The sequence below is a fragment of the Mus caroli genome, chromosome 8, assembly GCF_900094665.2.
Source record: "Mus caroli chromosome 8, CAROLI_EIJ_v1.1, whole genome shotgun sequence".
NCBI lineage: Eukaryota > Metazoa > Chordata > Mammalia > Rodentia > Muridae > Mus > Mus caroli.
Genome location: NC_034577.1, coordinates 69,736,469 through 69,752,796, shown reverse-complemented (window position 1 = coordinate 69,752,796; position 16,328 = coordinate 69,736,469). Strand labels below are relative to the sequence as shown.

At 40.6% G+C, this 16,328-nt stretch overlaps 1 protein-coding gene and 1 pseudogene across 1 annotated transcript; one reads left to right on the top strand and one right to left on the bottom strand.

Moving 5' to 3' along the window:
• Positions 1-8,260: 8,260 nt before the first annotated feature.
• Positions 8,261-9,608, bottom strand: LOC110300503 (serine/threonine/tyrosine-interacting protein). Its single transcript, XM_021170702.2, has one exon. It carries the CDS (start codon positions 9,418-9,420, stop codon positions 8,749-8,751), a length of 672 nt encoding a protein of 223 aa, XP_021026361.1. The 5' UTR covers positions 9,421-9,608; the 3' UTR covers positions 8,261-8,748.
• LOC110300859 lies at positions 9,419-12,544 on the top strand (annotated as a pseudogene).
• The last annotated feature ends 3,784 nt before the right edge of the window (positions 12,545-16,328 follow it).

Sequence of the window (16,328 nt, the reverse complement as noted above, 5' to 3'; positions counted from 1 at the left end):
CTCCCTCTCTCTGTGTGTATGTGTGTGTTATGTGTGTGTTTGTGTGTGTTAGAGAGGTACAGTAACAATGAAGGAAAAGGTCATGGTTGTGAGAGGAAGTAGGGTCCTGGGATGTGTTGGAGGGGAGAAAAGAATTGGAAATGCTATGAGTATAGTAATGATGTTGGCAGTTCTCAAAAAATTAAATGCAAAACAAAGTTTTGCTGGGGAAATTCAGACATAGTAGTGACTAACAATTCCTTGAATGTTCACATATAATCTCCAGGTTTGATGGAGAGAAACCACTTAAACTGACAGTGACTGACGGTGAGTGGGACAAACAGTGAGCCTGATGGGTGGCAATAGCCTGGCAGTTACAACCTACAGGTGATAACTTCGAGGTGACTCTAGTTGTGTTACTGTTTCTGATAGGACCTTTCTGATGGAGCAAAGTCATATGTAGCATACACTGTTTCCACCTGTATGTTAATAGGTAAGATGAAAACTGTTTTTGCATAGGCAGGGTTAACTGTATTTTTATTTTCCAATGTAGTAGTAACCTGTGAGCTCTGGCCTTTTGGCTCTGCAAATTAGACTATAAGAGACTTTTATTTTTATTTATTTATTTTTTATTTTATTAGATATTTTCTTTATTTACATTTCAAATGCTATCCCGAAAGTTCCCTATACCCTCCCCCCGCCCTGCTCCCCTACTCACCCACTCCCACTTGTTGACCCTGGTGTTCCCCTGTACTGAGGCATATAAAGTTTGCAAGACCTAGGGGCCTCTCTTCCCAAATGATGGCCGACTAGGCCATCTTCTGCTACATATGCAGCTAGAGACATGAGCTCTAGGGGTACTGGTTAGTTCATATTGTTGTTCCTCCTGTAGGGTTGCAGACCCCTTTAGCTCCTTGGGTACTTTCTCTAACTCCTCCATTGGGGGCCCTATGTTCCATCCTATAGATGACTGTGAGCATCCACTTCTGTATTTGCCAGGCACTGGAATAGCCTCATACGAGACAGCTATAACAGGGTCCCTTCAGCAAAATCTTGCTGGCATATGCAATAGTGTCTGGGTTTGGTGGCTGATTATGGGATGGATCCCCTGGTGGGGTAGACTCTGGATAGTCCATTCTTTCATCTTAGCTCCAAACTTTGTCTCTGTAATTCCTTTCATGGGTATTTTGTTCTCTATTCTAAGGAGGAATGAAGTATCCACATTTTAGTCTTCCTTCTTCTTGATTTTCTTGTGTTTTGCAAATTGTATCTTGGGTATTCTAGGTTACTGGGCTAATATCCACTTATCAGTGAGTGCATATCTAGTGACTTCTTTTGTGATTGGGTTACCTCACTAAGGATGATACCCTCCAGGACCATCCATTTGTCCAAGAATTTCATAAATTCATTGTTTTTAATAGCTGAGTAGTACTTTATTGTGTAAATGTACCACATTTTCTGTATCCATTCCTCTGTTGAGGGACATCTGGGTTCTTTCCAGCTTCTGGCTATTATAAATAAGGTTGCTATGAACATATACCCAGAAGATGTTCCAAATGGTAATAAGAGACTTAATTCTCTGTCTCTGTCTCTGGTCTATGTCTGTCTCTCTCCCTGTCCCTCCTCCATAATCATGGTGGAGTACCACACTGATAGGTATTTTAAAAGGCTGAAGAGTAAGAAATAGCAGGTGTCTTCCATGCATATTGTCATACCTTTTGTCTCATTGATGCTTGTCAAGTGGTGATGCTTAAAGGACTGGACATTACAGCGTAGCGGTCAATTTGTCACAATGTTGTTTCCCAACCAAAATGCTTAATTACGTATTTTTGGTTGTTGTTGGATTTGTTTTTTGCGTATTCTTTTAAAAAGTTTACATTTTGTATCGTGTATATGGGGCTCAGTTCTCTTTTACTACCATGTAGATCCTAGGACTGGACTAGGTCATCAGGCTTGGCAGCCAGCTCCTTAACCTGCAGAGTTACCTCGCCCGCCCCTGCTTCCCTTTTTGTCCCTTCGGTGGCCTGATATGAACAGTGGCCTCCGACCATTTTTGTAGCTGTACTCTGTCATGAGAAAATTATGGTTCTTGTTGTGACTCTGCCTTGCCAGCTGCCTGTGGCTGCACCGTGATTTAGCAAGCAACGCCACGATATCATTCATTCAGGTAAATCACGTAGGAAGAGAGTCTCAATGAGGAACTGTCTAGATAAAGTTGGCCTGTGATGTGCCTGTGAGGGATTTTCTTAATTGTGTTCATTGATGTAGGATGGCCCACCTAGATGTGGCTGGCTCCATTTCATGAGCTGGCCCTAGACAAAGTATAAAGGAGAGAGGTCCCTGAGCACTGGCAAGCATGCACACATTCATCCTCTCGGTGACTAGATGCTCAAATTCCTGCTGCTTCAACTTCTCTGTAGTTGGACTTTAACCTGGGACTGTGAGCAGAAAAAGAAACCCTTTCTCCCCTAAATTGCCTTTGTCAGTGTATTTTTATCAGAACAAAAGAAAACTAGGTAATAACAATAACTTAATAATAATTAAGTAGCTATTAAATAATACAAATGTAATAGAAAATTTAATTTAAGAGAACAAACTTCTAGGCATTAATTACATGTAATATTTTTGCTCACAATAAACATGTTAGAGTATTATATTTCTCCTAAAGTAAAAGTTGAAACCACACAATTTTATTGAGAAATGGCAGGGATTTAATAGCAGCTAGTTTTAAATAGTTGAAGCTGAAGTATTTTATTTATATTGTGCCAAATCTTGGGATGTTATTGATCTGACTGAAGATATCGTGAAATATTTTTGAGGTTCAAACATTTTGGATTTGTATGCTAAATCAGATGGAGACGTCTAGTCGATACTTATTGATCTACCATAAACTGTACAATGAAATAGTTATTTGATGGTAAAACAAGGCATTTGCTTATTGATGTTTGAAAGTAATTTTTGCATTAAACTTAGAGTGTAAAGACCTTTATAGGTTTTACTGCTGTGTGCAGTACTTGTCATGAGTGCTGTGCAGCTAAAAGAACTTATAAAAAAGAGAATTTATGAGCTGATTAAATGCAATCAGTGCAGGCGCTCGCAAGCTTCCTGTTGCTCGCAAGCCAACAGCCTTGCGACAGTGCACAGTGTTGATACACCAGTCTTAGGAGGGGTACATTCAAATGTTGAGCATTTCAGACATGATTTTCTTAAAACTCTCACAACTTAAGGTGCGCTAGAAAGTCTTCAGGACTTTGGCTTGTGTGGTATCTAATCTGTATTCCTTGGTTTAAAGTCGAAACCAGCCACTTTTTGAAAATAATACCATTTGAGCTAAAATACTCGAGTATGTTTTCTTGAACTTTTATATAGTTTTCTGCCTTTCTACAACGGATGCAATTATGGTAGAAACTTTTTTCCATATGGAGATATGTTTGAATACATATACAAATCTCTTTAAACCTTAATTATGTGTGAACATGCAGAGTAGTCAACTTTTGTTATGATCAGTACCCGAGATAAATAAACGTATAAAGGGGAAGACTTGCTTTGGTTTGTGTGTTTTAATTCATGGACACTTAGCCCCATTGCTTTGGCCTTGTAGTGACAAGAACATCACGGTAGAGGGTGCTGTAGAGAAAGTCTTCTCAATTCGTGGTATTGGAGAAGCAAAGAGAGAGAGATAGGAAGGCAAGCCTCAGGTATGCTCTGGAAAGGCAGGTCCCCAATGACCAAACTCCCTTCCATTAGGCCCCTTAGACTAAAGGTTCTACAATCTCCCAATAGTATCACAGGCGGGAAAACAAGCTTTCAGCATTTGGGCCTTTGGAGGACACTCAAGAGCCACCCTATCAAGGTATAATAATAAACAATGACATGTGTAGAATTCTATCCAACGACTTCCATACCAGGAATGTCATTCAGAGATATTAGGAAACTTGTTAGCATTTTCCTTATTCAATGCAGAACTGCAGCTTCTCATTTTTCCAAGGGGGAAAAATGTTACTGTGCATGAGCAAGGGGAACTCTAAATTCAGAAAGAAGATGTAGACTATAATGGTATTTCTCAAGGACTGTTATAAGAAGTGACAAACCATATTTGGTAAAATTCTGCTGTAACTTCCAATATGCCACACAAGAAAACAATTTGTTAGGGATTTAGGTACCAGTGTAAGCTACAATAGACATATAAAGGCAAAAATGGAATGGTGGTGCTCAGCGTTGAATTCCAGCCTCTTATGGTGGCTTCAACAGGTAAGGTTTTGGGTAGGATAGTGTATCGGTTACTTTTTCTGTTGCAGTAAAAAAAATAAAATAAAACTTGACCAAAAGCAACTTCTAGATGAAAGTGTTCATTTTGAGTTTCTGATTCCAGAGGGATAAGAGTTCATCATGGCAGGGGCAGGGCAGCAGGTGGCAGGCATGGCAGCAGGAAGCTGAGCCATCTCATCTTGCTGCACATAGGAAGCAGAGAGAGTGAACTGAAGCCAGGAGAGGTTATCAGCTCTCTAAGCCTGCAGCCAGTGATGTGTGTCCTCCAGCCCGGCTGCACCCGCTGAAGACTCCACAACCTCCCAAAGACCACCACTCATACCCTGAGCCTCTGGGGAACACTTCGAGTTCAAATGGCAAGTGGGAATGCCAGGTTAGGTTATGTCTTTCAGGAACTCTTGTCTAGGAGTGAGGATGGAAAAGCACCGATTCTTTTTTTTTTTTTTTTTTCTGTTCAGTTTGCTCATTTAGTTCTGTCACTCATCTTCATCCGCATCGGGGAGGAGGGTCTTTCTTTCCTAACGCTCTAAATTATAGGCATTACCTGTTTCTCAGCCAGCTCCCAATCAGTTCCCAATTCCCTCTGCTTCAGACTAAGTGGGGCTTTAAGGCCTGCCATCAATTCAGCACCCTGATCAACCCTTCATCCCTAGGGACTAATCTCAGATGAATCAGTCATTCAAATCCCCCACGTTTTCTGCTTCCCACCCCTTGTATAGCCTGTTAGCCCAGAGCTGGGCACAGAACAGATCATTGCTGCAATGTAAATAAGTATCTTAATCAACAAAAGCAAGCAAGAAGAAAGGACTGAGGATGTTCCGAAGGGAAGTGAACTGTTGAGAAACACACTCTGCCTGGAAGAGGCAGAGAGCAACAGAACGGCACATTATGTAGTAAACTCCAAGTTTCTAGCTTTTGTGAGCCACCAACAATGCTGGGGTAGGCTTCAATGGTACAGCTTTGTATGAGTGGTTTCTGTTCCCTTACCTTTCTTCTGTCGATAACCCCATAAACTCTTTGCTTCACTAAGTTGGACTTTGGTGGTATCATTACTTGATCTGTCATTGATCGACTGCCTGGGGTAAGTACATTTTTCTTCATGTTTTCCTAGGGACAGTGCCTCACAGTAGCTGCGTGAAGCAACCTATGTGTAATGTATACACAACTCAGATATTGCTTCAGTTCTCCCAGTTGGAAACTCATAGAGCTGGGATTTGTTCAGGCATTTTTATTAGGCATCATTCTCCAAATTCTATGACCATAGTCACTAACCTGGGCCCACAGGAGTTCATAGACACTGCACTGCCAACCAGAGAGCATGCATAGGATGGTAGGGTCTATACCACTGACTCAGTTAATCATATCACATGGGAAGAAATGTCCCAAGAAGGGAAGCAGCCTCCTCTGATATTACCTGTCCTATTTATTTATGTGAGAAATGATCTGTTCTGTGCCCAGCTCTGGGCTAACAGGCTATACAAGGGGTGGGAAGCAGAAAACGTGGGGGATTTGAATGACTGATTCATCTGAGATTAGTCCCTAGGGATGAAGGGTTGATCAGGGTGCTGAATTGATGGCAGGCCTTAAAGCCCCACTTAGTCTGAAGCAGAGGGAATTGGGAACTGATTGGGAGCTGGCTGAGAAACCACATAAATAAGTAGGACAACACCTAGTGATAATATCAACGGATATGATTGGCAAACTATGTTTATGGTTGAAAATTTTAGCATCCACCCAAACTAGCCCACACTTCTCACACAGTTAATGTGATGTTCATATCACCTCCCCTGAGGGATAGCAGTGTATCTTTACTAACACATTTTCTCTCTCCAGAAAACAAAACAAGCAAGCAAGCAAGCAAACAAACAAACAACAAGCGCTCAGCCACCTGTTCAATATGACTTCCACCACTTGGATTCTTCTTTTTTCTCCTTCCAAAGTTCCTGGGGTGCCTCTTCTTGCTCAGTGCCACTCTGGCCAATCCTGGCAACTGAACTAACAAGTCTTACAGCTTATTTAGAAACAGTTTTAGAGGCAATGTAAAAGTATGTTTGTGGGAAAAAAGAGATTCTTGAAATATATAAGATATCTTACTGGGAGAGTTTAGCCTGAGTAAGAGCTTATAAATAGATGTCCCCTTTCTGTACTTAATTCTGCACAGAATTCATAGAGAAGCATATTTTAACATTAGCAGAGTTTTGCTCCTTTGATTCTGCCTTCTGATTTCCTATTAGAAAAAATAATGATTTCAATTGAAAAACTTATAAATGTTAAAGATCATCAAATCATAACACCCTTTGGAAAACAGTTCAGAATGAGAGATGGGCCTGGGAGAGCCACGCTGCTGAGGACGAAATCAGCGACCATTGTTGGCATTATCAACAGATGCAGTTCATTCTGCAAGTCGTTAAGAGGAGATATTCCAGGAATGCTCGTCTGTGTCATGCCTCACTGCTCCAACAACACACTGCAAGGGGAATAAGATATTTTCAGGAAACTTGACAGACGTGCAGTGTATTTATTTCTGACTTTCTATCATCCTCTCTATCACTTCTGCTCCAAAGAGAAAAGTTGAAATTATGAGTGAGAATGGTGTTTTCCAATAGCTTATTCTTCTAAATATTGATGAATTTTTATAATGAAAGTATTTTTTACCCTATTAGTGCCACCTAAGCTAGGAAGTAGATGATTATTTAATAGAGCAAAAAGCAACCCACACAGTGAGTGCATAGAGAATATATGTGTCTAAGAGGTTATGCAGAGGAAAACAAGGAGAAGAAAAAGGTTTTTGAGTGAAACTGAAAAGCATAAAAATTGAAAAAAAAAAGGGGATGGGAAGAGCAAATATTATAAGAAAGACTGTGAAAATAACAAAGTGTAAATTGTCTTGTAAATTGCCTCTGGGGGCTTATAATTATAAAGACCTGGTTGTTTGCTGGAGGAAGTAAGTTTATAATCAGATTGAATAAGTATAAATTATCTAGAAGAGATGATGTCATAGCTGGGACTGGGGGAGCAGAGGGTGGAGGGTGAGCCAGTCTTTGGCAAGTACCTACTAGCAGCTTGCAGAGAAGCCAGGGCCAAATCCAAAGGCAAGTCTAGCTTCATATGGCCACTTGTCACCAAGGACATGTCTAACTTCATACTCTGTCTTTCCAGGGCGTCTGACTCTTACTTCCTTGCCCACCATGCAGACTTTGTGATGTATAACTGCTTTTCTTTATTGAAAGGAGAGTTAGGGCTTTGATAAGATAGTTTTTGTTGTATCGTGTTATATTTGGGATTATTGAATCTCAACCTACTTTAACTAAGAAGTCCAAGATAAAAGCAGCAACAGACTTGGTGTCTCCTGAGGGCCCTCTTTCCTGGTTCACAGGTGACATTTTCCAGATCGTCACAGAGTGGAGGGGATGTAACATGCCCTCCAGCCTCTTTTTTTTTTTTTTTTTTTACTTTCTTCAAGCATCAGATTTAATTTATGGTTTTAAAACAAGAAATTACAGAAAAACGTTAATAGCTGTTGACTGCTTTATATACTAATTTAGAAGTCATGAGGATTTGCTTGTTTGTTGATGCAAGGCACTTTTCTTTTGGGGGATTCATATTGAAGAAACAGTGCTACATTGGTTTGGTCTACTTTGAACCATTTTGGACAAAAGTTAGAAGAGCTCGGCAACTCTGAAAAGACCAAGTCTACATTTGGCTTAAACAGCAAAGAGAAAAAAGTCATGTGGAAAATATAACACTATCCTTATTTTTTTGAGTATCTGGTTTTAGAAAGTAAGACCTCTTTCTTTGATCATTTCAACTTTTCTCATTTAGAATAAGGGAGGCAACTAGAAAGGAAGTATTAACTGTATTAAATTGTAAAGTAGGCAAGTTGGCTAAAGTCATGATTTAAAGATACGGGACCAAGAAGTTTTAAAAAATGGTAATCAAGTTACTGAATTATACTAAAAAAATGTGGACAAGTTCTACATTTTGTTAGTTTCTGTAAGAGGCTTCATCATAAAATTGAACTGTAAAATTACTTTAAATGTAATATATATAACACAAAATGAGTTTTTAGGAAACATTAGGAATTTTTTTGTTATAAATTATCCAAAATCTATAAACAAATCCCCCTAACTTGTATTTTGTTTAAAGTAATAACTTTATATCATACAAATAAATTTCAAGTATGAAAAGTGCATTATTGCAATAATACCTCTTTGCAAGTCCAAAATTCTTGGTTTATAATAAAACCATAAAGGTTTTTTGTTTCTTTCTTTTTTTAAGTAAACCCATCACCTATCAGTGCCATCTACTGCATAAGTCCAACATCTTAAAGTGTTGCAGAGAAACATGTCTGGAAGCAATGTATAATTGAAAAGAAAGTATTTGAGTGTTTACCATTTCACATTATCATCACTAGGATCCTCTCCTTTCCAGATGGAAGCTCACACCCATGTAACAGTCCTCATAGGTCAGCCAACCTGTGCAATTAACAGTTCTCACAGGTCAGCCATTCTGTGCGGTTGCCACTTGCATGTTTCCAAAGTCATCATCTTCCTCATGTGTTCTCTTCACACTACCTGTGGTACCAGAATGAACAGCTAAGGACCTTTCTATTTGGAGTGGTGACATCATCTGTATTGTTAATTTTGCTAAGTAGATGGCTTCATATTCCTGAAGTTGGTGGACAAATCCAGCATTAGGATTAATACAAAATCTCCTTTCTTGGACATAAGCAAACGCATCTCTGTATTTCATCCCAAACGTCTCCATGATGTATGCAATGACAAAGGCAGCACTTCTAGAGATACCTGCATTCCCATGGACAAGAACTTTTCCTCCATTTTGTAAGCTTCCATCAATAAACTCTTTAGTCATAGGAAAAAAACGTATTATGTTTTCAACTGGATTATCAGCAATATCCAAAACTAAATATCTAAATAATTGTTGAAAGTTTGGTTTAATAAAGTTTGCTTCAATATTTTGCCGTATGCAAATTATATGAGTTATGCCATGTTTCTGAAGTATAGGTAGCTTGCTTTTCATAGCAGAAGAGTATGGGCCTAAGAACAATCCAGGCAAAACTTCCTGCATCTCTCGTCTCATAGGGTAAGTCCACTCCTCGGCGTCGTCTTTGCACTGCGGGAGCGAGGGGAACTCCAGTTTCACGTCCTCCATGGTCCCAGGGCCCCGGTGGGTGGGCGCGGTGCGCCCGGCCGCCCTCCGGGCTGGCAGAGGCGACAAGGGAAGGAGGGCGGGCGGGCAGGGGGGTGACGCGCTGCGGGGTCACAGCAAGCACTCGCGGACCACAGGATCCAAGCGGCTGCGACAGGAAGGCGGAGGGCAGGGCAGTGCGCTGCCGGCCGCCATGCTGTGGCCGTGTCCCTCCCGCAGGTCTCCGCGCCCCTCAGAGAGCCTCTCCGCGCCCCTCAGAGAGCCCCCTCCAGCCTCTTGTAGAGAGACACTAATTCTATTCATGTCAGCTCTCCCACAAAGGCCTACCATAGTCCCTCGGTGGAGGGGGGGGGATGTTTAGGCTTCAACAAGGATTCCAGAGGTACCCAAACATTTAGCCACAGCACTGTCTCATGCATCAGCTCTACTGACACCCACTCTTGGCCATCAGTTTAACATGGATTATGGTTAAAGAGGCAAATGAATTAGTAATGGTAAATTAAGATTTTACAGAAGTGTGATTGATTGTGGTAATAGATACAAAGAGAGAGCCCCACACTGATATTCTTTTTCCTTACTGGAGGATTTCTTCTCAAGCGTGATTCTTATCTTTCTTTCAAGACTGTGAAAACGCTGGAGCTTAGGATTGCCTCAGGCAAGTAAGCTTGAAGGTCTGCTTGGGATTGAGAGAAAGGTAATAACCAAAATCTAGGTCAAGATACTATTTATTCTGTTGAGAATTGTTTAAGCTAATGCTTAAAATTTAAGTTGGACCACATTTTAATCTATGATTCATACCATGTCTATCAGATATTCTTAATGACTGCACACATTGTAATCTTTTCCTGACTACTTTGAGGAATTTCCTAACATCAAGTGGAGCAGCCATTAAATTATCATTATAAAGATATCAAGCTCTCTTCATAGCATCTAACTACCTCTCAAGGCACATGGATGAGGTAGTGTCTGGAGAGCTTTGGAAACTTCAATCCATCTCTTCAGAGGGAGAATGAAAACAAAGAGTCTACGGGAGAAACAGTGAAAGAGAATAGGAAAAGAGAGAGACCATGCTCAGTGCATAACGAGGAACCGGATGACGCCACTGAAGGTACCAGCGAGAGATACAGACATGTCTAACTTCATAATAGTTGTCTTAAACATAAGTGAAAATATGCTTGAGAGCGAAACAGGAAGACCTTGTAAGATGGTAAAGTTTGGGACTGAATAAAGATAGTTATTCATTACAAATAACTTTTATGGAAGAAATTAAACTACCTTGCATGTGACTTAATTTCAGGCAAGATCATTTTTTAATTCACATTAAATACCAAATGATCATTTGATATTTAAGAGTATGAACTTAAGTACATAGTGATTTACTCTTAAATCATTTTTTTCCTCCAATTCATTCTGGTGGTGGATTATGAACTCTGCTTATATATGAAGAAACATATCTCGTATCACGAATGATCTTAGGACAAAGTAAAAAGGAAATCCTCTAATACAGAGGCAACTGCTCAGCTCATGTCCATAAAATGACAACAGAACAAAGTTGCATTTCTGGATAAAGATTTTCTATAGCAATAAATCTTTTCAAAACAATAAGGTATTGAGAAAGGTAGAAATGTGTGCTTACCTTATAAAAGGATAAGAACTAAAGTTATGTGAGAATACATGTTTGAATGATATTAGAATTACAGTTAATACTGGCATACTTTGAAGTCTAGAGATGCTAAGATAGAGACTTGTTAGCCAATGTCTGAACAATGTGGATATATATTCACAATAAAAGCCATCTATCCATCAGCATCAAGGACAGGAAAGAAGGCCATGTAAGATCACACAGTGTGAGGCGTGGGAACAGTGACTGGCTGGAGGTTTGTATGGAAAGAGAGAACGGGAGGAACAAGGAACAAACGAGAAACAAGGCAGATTTCTGGCTCTGTTTTATACCCCACAACTTCCTCTACCTTCCAGCTATTATCCTTACAAAATACAGATTCATGGTCACAAGGAGACTAGACAGGTGTGAGGACTTACAGCTGAACCGGCAGTGGCCAAATCACAAGGCATTTTTCTCCTAGGCAACTGTAGAACAGTTAGTCAAATTATAACTGAAGAAATAGAGACCCAAAGAGAGAAATGATTACCCAGCTGAGGAAAGAAAGAAGAAACCATGACAGTCAACACTTACAAAGGCAAGTCTCCTCCAACACACTGGACGGGCAGCATGCTCTCTCCTTGACAGACAAGCTAGATCATTGAAATTCACAAATAAGCTCCAATCTGCCTTTATAGTCAAAATGTCCAACTTTCCCCCTAGCAAAATCAGAGAGAAGTAATCTGGCATAATTGATGTGAGTTTTATCTTCCTGTATCTCCTCTTTTATTTCTTGTGATGTTGCTAATAAGGAATGAAATAGCGAAAAAATCAGAAAGAGAGAAAGCAAAGGAGGCTGAGGAGCCAGAATGACTAATCAGCCCGATGTAACCGGGCTGCGGCGCTGGGGCATCCATCTGAAGATCAATGGCTTCCTCCATGTTCTAAACTCAAAGACCACAAGTGGAGAAGGCCCTGGTAAACAATTTATGTGCAATATTCTAGAATATTCTTCCAGAGTGGGCTGAAATTTTATTATCTGAAACTGTTGTCCTCATCACAAAAGGTATAGTTGGAAAGGAAAATAAAAGTGGGGCTCCCTCCCCACCGCCATGACTTAGTGAGGCTGCAGTGGTCCTCGACACTACTCTCTGAGCTTTGCCACCCCCCCGACCCCCTGACCCTCCGGATGATAAGAAGAAGAAAGATACCAAAAAAGACAAAGACCCAGTAAATAAATCTGGTGGCAAAGCCAAAAAGAAGTGGTCCAAAGGCAAGGTTTGTGACAAGCTGAACAATCTGGTCCTGTTTGACAAAGCTACATACATACATACATACATACAAATACATACATACATACATACATACATACATACATACATAGCTGTGGTGTCTGAGAACCTGAAGAGTCGCCATTCCTTGGCCAGGGCAGTCCTTCAGAAGCTGGTTTCAAAGCACAGAACCCAAGTAATTTACGCCAGAATCGCGAAGGGTGGAGATGCCCCAGCTGCTGCTGAAGAGGCATGAACAGGTTCAATCAGCTGTAGATTTTGGAACATAAAACTTTTTTTTTTTTTTTAAAGAAAAGCATTTTAAATCATGAATCAAGGATTCAAAATAATTATTCTTTTTTTTTCTTTTTTTTTAATTTTTAATATTTTTATTACATATTTTCCTCAATTACATTTCCAATGCTATCCCAAAAGTCCCCCATAGCGCCCCCCACTTCCCTACCCACCCATTCCCATTCTTTTGGCCCTGNCATTCCCCTATATTGGGGCATATAAANTTTGCAAGTCCAATGGGCCTCTCTTTCCATTGATGGCCGACTAGGCCATCTTTCGATACATATGCAGCTAGAGACAAGAGCTCCGGGGTTCTGGTTAGTGCATCATGTTGTTCCAACAATAGGGTTGCAGATCCCTTTAGCTCCTTGGGTACTTTCTCTAGCTTCTCCATTGGGAGCCCTGTGATACATGGAACATAAAACTTTATTGAATGAAAAATAAAATAAATAAAAGTGGTCCGACAGCTGAGGTTTCTCTTCTCATGATTCCATGTCTTTCTCTTTTGTCCTCTAGACAAGTGTCTATACATGGAGGAGAAGGGAACAGAGGGTGAGATGTCCTCCCCACCCCACCCCAGCTTCTTAATGCCCTCTGTACATCTGCAACCCCTCCCCTTTCTGTCTCCAGAAGCAATCTGGAGTGCTGTTATTCAGTTCACACTGAATATAGCCAAATTCCAAGGACAGAGGCAGTTAAAGGTGATTTTCTGTCAGGCGTGATTGGAGCATGCCTGTGATTTCAGAACTTGGGAGGAAAGGGCAGAAGCTTAAGGACTTCAAGGCCAGGGTCAGCCACATAGCAAGCTTGATTGCAGCCTTGGCTACATTAACCTTACCTCAAAGAAATAAACAACAAGAAAGATTCTTAGCTTGTCAACCCACAGTCCTGCACTTTTCAGGCCCGTGGTCACACTGTCAATCCTGACATGCTAAGACGTGTCTATGACCACCACTGGGCTCGTCTTCCTTGGATGCTCTCTTTGCTCCTATCCCAACTTTCCTAACTCTATTCTGTCCCAGTCCTGAGATCTCAAGAATCATTTCCTCCTATCCAAGAATCTTTAGATTACTTATTTCCTCCATAAGTGTGATGGCTGCCCTAGGTTTTCTTCTCAACTGTGTATGGAACAAAACAAACTCACACAATAGAAGAGCAGGGTGCAGCCCGGGCTGGGCTTCCCACACACACCTGTGAGGGAGCTCTGCTTAATGTGAAGTGAATCACTTTTAATCAAGACCTTCGAAATGTGAAGACAAATCTTTAATCCAGATATTTTGCGGTGGGATGACACATCTCTAATATGGGCCATGCCTTTTACGGAAGTGTATACAAGGGCATGGAGGAAGGAGGAGGGGAATTTTGTTCTTTGCCTGCTCGCTCCCATCTCGATAGCAAGTTCGTTCCTTCACTGACATTAGAACCTACATTTTGGGATTTCTGTGTATACTGAAAACCAACTGAGGCACCTAGCCTCATGAACTGAACAACTACTAGATTCTTGGACCTTTCCTTAGGTAGCCATTGTTGGATTAGCTGGACTGTATGTCACTCTAATAAATCCCCTTTCTATGTATAGGGATTTAGTCTATATGTTTTGTTTATGTTTTGTTACTCTAGAGAACCCTTACTAATACAGATTTTGGTACCAGAAATAGTTCTATAGCAACAGAAGTATAAGGATTAATCTTGTAAGTATCTGGAATCGGTTTTCCAATTTATCAACACCCACAGTTACTGAAGTCTCTTCTGGAGCTCAGTACTGAAAGCCCATGATGCAAACTATTTTACACACTTAAGGAGACAAATGAATTTGCTCATCTTGATTCGCCAATTGTGGGTATTTCAGCCCCTGAAATACTCTCCCTTTCACCGTTGACTTAGGAAATCCATCCTTCATTGTCTCCCAAACCAGCAATGACTTTCACTGAAGGAAAGGCCAGGCAGACAGTACTGACCCTCAGAGTCCACCAATAGTTACTACCTCTAGACCTGTAACCAGACTTAAAGCTCAGAAGGCTCCTAGAGGGAGGTAGAAAGTGTGGTCATGAGGAGGCAAACTGCACCCCCAAAGAGCTTAGTGAGTTTGCTAATTCATCCAAGTAAAAATACAACTATAAATCTGAGAGGTTTACTCCAACGTTCTTCTTGTGTTGCCAAATAGTTTTCTGTTCTCCAAGTGCACAGGGCATAAGTCATGTTTCTCTTCCTCCCTGGAGAGGAGAGCCCCCCAAATCAGTCTGACATGAAATGTGGGTGCCAGGCTGAGGACTCAAAGTCCTCATCTTTTTGTTGTTGTTGTTGGTTGGTTGGTTGGTTGTTTGGTTGTTTTTGTTTGTTTGTTTGTTTGTTTTTTTGAGATGGACAGGGTTTCTCTGTGTTGCCCTGGCTGTCCTGGAACTCACTCTGTAGATCAGGCTGGCCTCGAACTCAGAAATCCACCTGCCTCTGTCTCCCAAGTGTTGGGATTAAAGGCATGTGCCACCACTGCCCAGCTATTTTTTTAATACGTTATTGGAAAATGACACTCATGATTTTGTGTGTCTTTAAAAAGTGCTCTTTCTCTTAGCTTCAGTGTTAGGTTTCCTCAGTGACAAGTGTGGATGTTCTAGCTGTCAGAAGTACATGTCCACATCTAAAACCAAGGCTGCAGTGCAGAAGGCTACATTCAGGGTCATTACTAAGTTTACCTTTGTATACAGTCAAATTTGTCCCCTGAATTCTATGCAGAAAGTGCCACACCAATGGGAGAGACTTTATCTACTAAATGTTTATTATTTTAACTTCTAGAATAGTCATCTAATCAGCCCCACTCTTGTTTTGTTTTGGTTTTGGTTGTTTTATTAAAATACTCATTTCTTTTCTTTTCAAAGGTACACATTATTTATCTTTGACTTATGTATTAAATTGGGTAAGTCATAGTACCCAGATAATTGGCCAAATATCAGTCTAGAAGTTGCCATGAAGGCATGCTAAATGTAGTTGAGATCAACATTTAAACCGATACTCTGAGGGAAGAGTATCTGATATGTGTTACAGGAGACAGCCCAAGATTTTTTCTGTGGGTATGTATACTCTCAGCACATTTATGGCCAACAAAATTTCCATGGTGGGTGGTTTTGCCAACAAGCAATTCTTGGCAGAAATCACTTGGGCACCCTATAATTAAATTCAATTTCCATACTATCTACCTATAGCTATAGTTAAACCTCCAGACTAAGGGCTCAGTTCTTTCCCCGTGTCAAATGCCAATTATAAGTCAAAAATATCTGACCAATCAGGTATCAGCTGGAGGCCCCTACCACACTCATTCAGGTTCAGTCCTTTGCTACCATGGCTAAAAAAAAGCTCAGAGAAATAGTTCTTTAAATTCACTAGATTATGACAAAGGAATGACAGACAGGCATAGTGGTGCACAAGTACAATCTCTGTTTGTTAGTCTGAGACAAGAGAATTGCAAGTTCAGAACCCACCTGGGCTATGGAGTGAGTTCAAAGCCAACCTGGAAAACTTAGCAAGACCATGCCTCAAATTAAATATATGAAATGAACTGGATATGTGACTCAATGGAAGAGTACTTGCTTAGTGGATGAAATATTCAACAGTGCTAAGAGCGAAGAAACAAGCAACAGCAAAAAGGCAATACGTGCTCTCTCTCTCTCTCTCTCTCTCTCTCTCTCACACACACACACACACACACACACACACACCACTCACACAAATGAAGAGAGGGAGAGGGAATAACA

Coding starts and splice junctions, on each gene's coding strand:
- LOC110300503 (XM_021170702.2), bottom strand. CDS start 9,420: ATGGAGGACGTGAAACTGGAGTTCCCCTCGCTCCCGCAGTGCAAAGAC.